This window comes from Ptychodera flava, chromosome 17 (assembly GCF_041260155.1).
Source record: "Ptychodera flava strain L36383 chromosome 17, AS_Pfla_20210202, whole genome shotgun sequence".
Classification (NCBI taxonomy): domain Eukaryota; kingdom Metazoa; phylum Hemichordata; class Enteropneusta; family Ptychoderidae; genus Ptychodera; species Ptychodera flava.
In genome coordinates this window covers 22,691,207-22,700,876 of record NC_091944.1, presented here as the reverse complement: position 1 = coordinate 22,700,876, position 9,670 = coordinate 22,691,207, and the positions used below count along the sequence as shown (strand labels likewise).

At 40.1% G+C, this 9,670-nt stretch overlaps 1 protein-coding gene across 1 annotated transcript in view; it reads right to left on the bottom strand.

Moving 5' to 3' along the window:
- Positions 1-9,017, bottom strand: part of LOC139115811 (solute carrier organic anion transporter family member 5A1-like) — an 18,021-nt gene extending 9,004 nt beyond the window's left edge. The window contains exons 1-4 of the mRNA XM_070678182.1: positions 8,820-9,017; positions 3,127-3,916; positions 1,901-2,239; positions 837-1,001 (exon numbers count right to left, since the gene is read on the bottom strand). Of these exons, the coding sequence (XP_070534283.1) occupies positions 837-1,001; positions 1,901-2,239; positions 3,127-3,721 (1,099 nt within the window). The 5' untranslated portion in view covers positions 3,722-3,916; positions 8,820-9,017. The remainder of the gene's footprint in view (positions 1-836; positions 1,002-1,900; positions 2,240-3,126; positions 3,917-8,819) is intronic.
- Between the last annotated feature and the right edge of the window lie 653 nt (positions 9,018-9,670).

The window sequence follows — 9,670 nt, the reverse complement described above, 5'->3', positions numbered from 1 at the left end:
TCCTAATGGGACATCACAGGACGTTCATTGTGACATTTGACAAACGAAGCTATTTTAATAGAGGGTCACTTTATTACATGACCTGTTAAAGAAATCTTAGTTAGTATTTTGTGTGTATGAATGAATACAAGTCAATATAGTTTGCTACATGTTTCCTCTCACGCCCTTGAATACATTGCATAGTTTTGGGGAGTTTTTTGTGAAAAAATATGAAAGTTATACGCTCTTCGATAAGAAAAACTATTCCAATATATGGTCAAAGTGTGATTCGTTGTGATCTTCATTGAATTCAAAACGCTGTCCATATGCATCTGAGCAAATTCAAGCTCCTGCTGTCAGTGTTGGAGAAAACCGGGAACTTTACGGGCATGCACAATCCCTGGTATTGAGAATTCCTCTTCGCGGTAGAATGCCTCTCTGGGACAGATGTTTGGCCGCTCAAACTTTTACAATATTCTTTTGGCCTACCACTTATGGGGGCTCATTTAGAAGCTGATGGAGTAAATAAAGTTTTCGCCGGCTTAATTTTGCGAAAATCGGTGATGTGTTTCCCCTCAATAAAGATAACACAGAGATGGCGGCCATTTTGAATTTCAAATATCGGTAAATATTGGGTAATTTGTTTCTCTAGTACCAAAATTTGCATGATGACTCCTCGATTTTTATTCTTGATTTTAAAACAGAACTGTTGAAACTTTGCTTGAGGAAAGTTGAACAAAAATTTTAAGTTTTTCATTTTCGAGGCTCAAACTACCTTAAGCTAAGTTTAGCTTAGTTTAGCTAACTAAGCTTAGCTTAGTTTAGTTTAATTTTCGACTAACAAAAATCAAACAAACCTGTAAGAAACGCCGCTTTGGAAGCCGAGATTCTGAATTGTAGCTCCACGTACTTGGTGGAATAGGTGACTAGTCCAGACGTGATAGCACACTCCAAGCCGTAAGCGATGGATATTGATATTAGTGGTACGTTGGTGAATAGTTTGCCGAGCACAGATGGTATTTCTACATGTAAACGAAGCGATAAAATTTATATAATTTTTTTTATTTCCCGAAGTCTTCAATGCTTTTGTTTTTACCTGAGAAGTCATTTTTAATTATCACAATAACCACCACCACCACCACCATCACCACCATCATCATCATCATCATCATCATCATCATCATCATCATCATCATCATCATTATCATCGCCACCATTATTATTATTATCATCATCATCATTATCATCATCATCATCAATATCAACATCATCATCATTATCATCATCATCATCATCATCATCATCATCATCATCATCATCACCATCAGATTTATCAGATTCTTGACTATTGAAACTATTGGTCGGAAATGTTTGTCAATTGAGAACATGGAAGGCACTTTGTAATTTGAAATTCTTTAAAGTAGAATTGAAAATCTCATAAATTAAAATAATGATAGATTGGCTTCAACTATCTATCATAATTTTGTTGCATTATTATATCAGTATTAAACACTTACTATACTAAACGGGTTATATACAGGGATACAGATTTCTCAAATTTCATTTCGTGTGAGAAGAGTTGTCCACCGTTCCTACTTTAATCAGGATCGCAATAGCTCGAATGATATAATAACATTTTGTTCATATACAGTATAAATCACTTTTCAAACGAATCCCCTGCAGATTTTAGATTATGCCCCACCTAGCCATCGCTTAAACCAATCTAACAAAACCATGGCCTTAGAGGAGAATCATCGAATGTATTCCTGCATGGGTTTGTTTTCCCCTTGCCGTCAAATCACACTTTGCGTCAATAGTCGGTGTATGCGTTTTCCTTCCTCGGATGAGATTCCTGATACAAGAATGAAGATTTATCAAAAGGTCACGTGATACACCAAACCCTTCAATTGCGTGCTTTTACCTCTGAATCGACTCAAGGCCTCCTGTCCCATCTTCACCTCATCTTCGTCTTCTTCTTCTTCGTTGTACCGGTCCATCAACTTGGGTCTGCTCGACTCGTCGCTATCCGGCGACACTGCAAACTTCTTGGGCAAGAACACCATGGGAATGGCAACGCACACCGTAAGTACGCTCTCCACGACGAATCCAAGCCACCAAGCTCCCACCCAGCGGGGGTCATATGGGGTTAGGTCAATCGTAGACATGTCAACACGATCGAAGTCGACATATTGTCCGACAAATATCGAAGAAAATGGAAATCCAACCACCGGTCCAACGGTGAACATTCCATAAAAGATGGCTGCAGATAGATAAAATAAAAATTCTTTGAAAGTTGTATTTGTTCAAACAGCTCAAAGGAATGCGTCATTTCAATAATAAAAATAATTCCGTGAAAGTATTGACTTTTTATTGGCGGTTGCTTATTTAAAAGTGACACTATTTTTGATAATATTTTCAAGCATTTTATTTTAAAAAACAGAAAATTTCTTCTTCCCCTTGAAGATGTAGGGATGTGGGGGAAATACCAATTATTAATCTTGCAAACAGAATGTTATACTTTGTCATTGTTGAGAACGAATTCTTGTCGGGACTAAAATCAAGCTGTCGTAAATAAACTTTGATATTATACAAATGACAGGCCGCGATGCAAAACTACATTTCGACATTGGTTTTGGTCCAAACAAGAAATTGTATGTTACCAAACGAATTTCTAAAATGGGTCGATTGAGATTAATTAAACAAAATCACAGTTTTGTAAAAATAATCATGATTTTCTAGAAACCTTGTGTCCCTTTGCTACGTGTTTGTTTTTTGTTTTTTTTTGGTTTTGTTTTTTTTTTTGACATAAGGGGTGCTTGGCTTTATATGATTGATCACCAACCGTGAATTCTGATATCGGCTCCTGCTCGTATCAAAGGAGAAGCCTTGTCGCCGCTGCCATGGTGAAATGATAACGTTATAGTGTAAAAGCGTGCGTGCAATACGGCGTGACACATTTTAAATCTTTTGACTAGCGGCAATATTGGGATTGTGTTTGAAGAGAAAGTCAGGTCTAAAACTTTTCACAAGCATAGGTATTGAATAAATAGCACAGCGCCCTCTCCACGAGACACTCGTTTTGTTGTTTTATTGTTAGAGGTACATACAAGTCTGGTAGAAAATCTTCGTTTTGTGCATGCAACTTACCAAGGTACAGCGGTGCCTTCAATTTACCTACACAATCATCTATATATGTAGGGGCTAGCACGACCAGGGGCGTGTAGAAAATCCCCGCCAAAGTATGCCCCAGCAACATCAACACCGTCATTTGCAAACTTTCCTTCTCGTCATTCTTGGAACAGGTGAGGCTGCTGTTGTTTAAGTCGCCACTCTCCATTTTACCATACCCAGCTGCACACATGGTGGTGTCGTTTACACCCAGTACCACACTACTATAGTTGTAAGGACCCGATATGAAGTGAGCAAGAGAAACCGAACCCAGGCTGAGGGCGCCCAGTGTAAGAGACAGGCCGATGATGCGTGGACGGTGACTGTTTGGTCTGCCACACAAGAAAGAGACGAATAGCACCGAGATCAGAGTGGCGCCGTCGAAAAGCGTGGCGTTCAGTCCCATCAGGACACTCTGCAGGGAGTACCGCATCTGGATGCTGGACATAGCGGTTATGAATATGCTGAACCCGAACGAGAAGAGGAAATTGGCCATGCACATGATGAAGAAGGCAAACTTGAAGTTGGCGAACACCTGCAGGCAGATAGGCCGCCAGTTGCCGATCCCACACATCGTGTCGGGGTCTTCATCCCCGAGGTAGCTGGTGCTCGGTTTCCCATCCCTCGCATTTGTCGCTGGCAGAAACCTTGAGCTCGCCTGGTCTGCTTCCTTGTCTTCCTTCCCATGTCGATCCTCTGCTGATGTTGGTGGAGTCTCTTCCCGTGGAAGTTTGCTCGTTCGAATTCGCCGTCAGCGCTCTGCATTTTCCTACGGGTGAAAATTAGACAAATCATGATAATGCTACATAAAAGCACGGTTACTCTACCATGGTAGCAGAGAACACATAGAGACCTTGCTTATTAAAATATCTTCCAATTCTGAAAGATCGCTTGTGCACCTCAAGAATAGATATTCGGTCTCTAAAACTTTTACAATATGATGCTCTTTTGGTCTACCGCTTGTGGAGGTCATTTTGAAGCTCATTGAGTAAATAAGTTTAACAGGCTGAAAACCATATACTATGGAAAGAAGAACAAGAACTTGTAATAAACACGCAAATACAGTGGTGAAAATAATAATCAAAAGTTTAAATTACTGAGCAAAGTTTAATATTTTGATTTTTGAGGCGCATACTACCTTAATGAGAGCGCTGCTAACGACGTTTGCCCCAAGTCCGCAGGCTTGTTATATCATAATACAGTAGACTGAAGGAATTAACTAGATGGCAAGTGATCGCGAAATCCACCGACTTATGCAACTGGCAGAGTTTCGTTCTTATAAATAATTTATAATGACGTCAGACCTTATGAATATACTGAAACCTTTGGCATGCAGGGTATCGAGGCTACGCAGGACACTAATATAACGTATAGATTTCATTTACGTTCAAAGTTAATTTCGCCACATTATGTGTGGGTGAGAGGTCAGTGAAGCAATAATTTAGGTAGCCCAACAAGTTCTCAACACTTTATTTTCAAACGTGACTTGTACCGTCAAATTATGCCTTTTTTGTCCAAAAAGTGTGATATCTCACCTGAAAGCTATTTTCTATGAATTTTTCTGTGCAATCAACAAAGTTAATGAAGGATACTCGTAAGGATTCTAATCGAAGTTTAATGGATTCAGTTACATCGAAGTAAAAAGATTATCCTGAGAGTGGAAGGGGCAATCGTCAGGGTGTTGGGTCTTAAATGCACTTCGGAATACTGGCTTCAAAAAGGGTCTCAGATTTTCTGGACTGCCATATTTTTTCCCACGATGAATCGTTAAAGTGAATCACAAATTATCAAAGGCGAACTGATATGCCATTATAAGGGACAAATACTACTTATATTGTTTGACATGTCCAAAGATACTGAATGAATGGGTGACCATGCATATACAGTATTCGATCCCGGTTTTAGACACGATAAACGAAACCATGGCGAAAATGAATTAATGGTCATGACCATTAATTCATTTTTGCGATGGTTTCATGTATCGTGTCAAAAACCGGGGTCGAATATATGCATGGTCACCCATTCATTCAGTATCTTTCGACATGTCAAACAATATAGTTGGCATCTCGCATCAAACTAATTCATGAAAAATGGCCGACTATGTCCCTTTAATACAGATATCCGTGAGCAGGTGACACTTATTACTTCATAAGTATATGCCACTCATTGGGGATGTGGACTTTTCAGAACTTTTTGTACTTTAATATCCGGCTCAATACGTCATCAATAGTAAATGTACCACAGTAAAACTTCTATAAGGTGCGCCACCCGCGCTACAAAGTTCGCAGCGGTTCGCTGTATAATGTGGAGAATCGAGCAACATCGCTGCGCCAGGAGACCCCGGGGTAACATACCTGATATACAGAAAAGAAAAGTAGCCCACAGCGGTTGCCGCATACAATGCAAGAAGGGCAGGTTAGGTCTTACTTTTGTCTGAGACGGAGATTGCCGGTCGACGGTCTCCCATCGTAAGAAAATTGCCCCGGCTTGACCTTTTGTAACCTGGCTTTGTGAAATTCTCGAACAAAGGAGACACCACTATTTGTTCGACGATGAATACCCACCACCGAAAAATGTGTTTCAAACTCCACGCTCTCTGCGTTGTTCCGCGTGAACTCATTGGCACACAAACGCTATTCAAGTACCCGTCACCGAAAGCGGGGGGGGGGGGGGGGGGAGGGGGGCTTTATCGCTGATCAATAGTCGAGAGGAGCTGCGGTGAAAGCCAACCAAGCCAAGCTGTATACCCTATTTTGCAATCAAAACTGCCAACACCAAAATTACGTGCTCCTTGAATACCAGGAACAGTGACCTTGTTCGAACGAGTTGAAAATGTAACTGTATACATATATATTCAAGCTGAAGCGTACAGCATAACAGAATTGGAGAAAAGTCTTGTTTTACCCCTTATAATACTTTCATGGATTCTTCTTGTACAATGTCAAGGCACCTAGCATTGCTTTAATAAGTTTTACGGCAATGGATTCTATCGATGCCTATGATGCCTGTATGGACCTATAGGCAATTAAATGTCTGGGAACGAGGACATGTCATTTTAGGTCACGGCTGATGAGTGTAATCTTCGAGTCTTTCACTTACAGTTGGCACATAAGGCATCCAGTTCCTACATCGTAACAATTCTTTACTGCATGTACTTCGCAAGTCCGATTTGTCATTTATCGTGAGTGCTGAGATAAAAGTAAGCATCGACCAGGTCTTTGTGAGGTACAGATTACAGCTGAGAGGGTTTTCAAAACGATATGCAATTATTGTAAGAATTGGAGTGATACCATTGTGTTGAGTTATGTTTGCGGTCACTCCAATTTTTCATTTTACGGAAATTTGAAAATGCTTGTGTCGGTATCTAAACACGCTACTTTTCATAGCAATCAAAATTCATGAAAAAAGCCGCAAAAAGAGTGATTTAGTCCCCTGAAGGTAGTACACAGCATGAAACTGACCATGTTTAACTTTTGACCAAAAAATTTCAAAAGGAAATTTTAATTTTCTTTTATTTCATTTCAGACATTTATTCATTAAAATATCTAGGATAATACACAAATATAATACACAACGTATGGCAAAGTCTTGAAACGCTTGTCAAACGGGTCAGAAATTAACGATTTTTTACACTACAGGTCCGAGGAGACTTTCGCCATAGTATATCCCATAATTTTGTCAGACGAAACAAAATATTCAACACCAAATAAACGCTTCACAAAGAATCCCCACAAACACAAAAATAGTTTTGATGTGTGGAGTTGCCCACCCTCTATATAAAATGAGTCCAGACGAGCAACAGAGCGAAAAAGTATAATTGTAGAAATTTGAAAGCCCTAAAAGATGTCCCTGGGGCGAACTCTACCTTGAATAAGGGTTAAGGCCACCCGGTTCTTTTCTAATGTACAAGGCTTTTTTTAATACAATAAGTCTCTGTACACTGTACTCTGAACCTTAGCCAGGACACTGTAAGAGCGTTGAGGGCTTGGATATGCTCTGATTCCCGCGACCCCGACCTCCCAACCTACACAAATAGTTTCTCGGCAGGTTTTGGCAATTGTCCTGACGTTAAGGGCGTCAGTTGTCATGCTTCGTGAATTGAGTCAGTCGAGCGAAATGTTACCATGTACATCTATCAACATTAGGCCTCAACTGCAAAAAAAAAAAAAAAAAAAAAAAAAAAAACCTCTTCTCTTGGCAACTTATATGTCATATGTATGCCTTTATATTGAATAACGGCTATGTCTTTGACGCCATTTGTGTGAAACCTCTACATATGCAGAGCCACAGGTGGTCAAGAGGCGAAATTTCACTATCTTATCTTACGCGCATCCCCTCGCTGATACATTCTGTACAACTTGTAGAAACGCACGAACCTTGACTCGACAACAGCATGTGAATGCGACGTTGCCGTAGAATGACATCCAAAGACAGACATGTTTAAGATACTCTAGAAAATGTTGCTGACATGAAGAAAATAAACATTGTAAAATTGCAAAATTGACAGCTACTTGCATTTTAAGAGGTTTGTTATATTGATAAGGATCTTGGAACACGCTGACAGACAGAGTTCGCCACGGCACACAAGTTGCACTTGTTGACAGAAATCGGTCATAACAGAGACGTGTCGAATCGTATTGTTGTCGAATGCTACTATTAAATATGTGTACATATACCGACACTCAAACATGCAAGCATCAGTATGTGGATGTGTAAACCCCTGGCTTTCCAATACTTCGGGTTTTGTGGACTTTGTACGTAAAAATGTTGGATTGCGTGAAGACGTGGTTTATTGACATTGAGTGACCTAGGAGTCAACCACAAACTTTCTGCACAATCTCGCCACTCAGAAGTGTCTAGAGTCCCAGAACAATGGATATCGAACCACCATGGCTCGGTTGCAATTACAAGTATTGTATCTCGATTCTAAACGCTCAAACAAATAAAGAATTGTAGTCTTGTTGACAAGAATTTTACGCTGAGCAAGAATTTTACTAGTTGTTGCAATGTAAGTTTCGAAATGTTTATTATAAGATTTTGCTGCCCCAAAAACACAAAAGACAAGTACGTTTGTTTCCAATTATCATCATTACAAATAGTTGTCATATTTTGCTGGTTTATTGTGTATTTTTGATCTTGTCAATCATGCAGTGGATGATACGTACAACAGTTAGCATTGTCTGTTATTTTGTACCGATCCATTGTTTGAATATCTGCGATGTCCAATTGAATTGAACGGTAGGTAAGCTTATACAAGTTGGAACCTGCAAATTCCGTCTTGGCAGTTCCAGAAAGAGGGTTCCACAAACACGCTGACTCATGAGTATTTATGATGGCTACTGTATGCAGTAACAGCGCTTGGCCCTATTTGATAATGCGAAAGTGACGTGTTTATGCAAGGTGGGAGTCAACACAAAATATTATTTACACCGCGGTGGGGCATAGCCTTACGCATAGAAGTGCGCATGTGACCCTGCTGAAAAAGTGCGCGTTGAAGACAGTGTAACTGTACCGCCTTTTATGTTTAATCAGCAGTTTCCCTGATCCCCATTGTGAAAAGTATTTTAATGGTTTCAGCAAAATTTTACACAAACTCCTTGTTTCCAACAAGGGAAATTTTCTGTTGTCTTCAGAATTTGCGAACACTTTTGCTAGATTGTAAATTCGCTCACCTGTTGACTTCTAGATCGTCGACAGTTGTGACGTTAAGGTTCTACTGGTGTCTTCCCACTTTGAGCACACACTTGCCTCAGTGCAGATTGGCTTGCAGTGCCGACAACAGGGGAGAAGTGCGTCAAGATGGGTCTGGGGCAATAGGCGCAGCACTCCACTACGTGATACTCATTGGTATGTGTGGGAGACCGCTCATTATCGAAGGTCAGCGGAGAGGGGCTACCGAATCAAAATGCACCCTTTGTCAGTCGTCTCATTGGTAGAGTGACCGCCAGTGAAAGACGAATGACCCTTGTTTGAGACGTGCCTCTCGTAGACAGTGTAGAGAAACATGGTGTTCAACCGAGAACATACCATCTGTTCCCGTTAAAAGCATTTGTCAATTCGACGATGTGCGAAGGACGTATTTGCCTTTCGGTGCTCGATGAGATTATCTGCGGTGATATATCTAGACATCGTACGCTGGAAGGGTATGAAGAAATTATATCATTAATATTTTCGACAATATTCGCAGATTACATAAAACGCAGTTCTTCCTGTAGGATCATTCTAGTATTGCCCCCGACGCTCCTGTTGACCACATAATAAACTACAGTATGAATGTAACTTCTCGTTTTTAACTCTTTTGTGATATAAAGAAAACATTACTTCTTTATTTTTTTGCATAAAGTTACTCAGTGATGACAGTGTCAAATTTACCCCTTGCTGAATGCAAACATATAATTTCGATTGTGGCTTTTCTAGACAAAATAGATTTTTCCTATTCCGACCTGTTTTCCTGTTAGTGCATAAGAAACAATGCCAAATTGTAAGGGGAAGCTGGTAACTTTAGCTATATGAAAGGCACCGC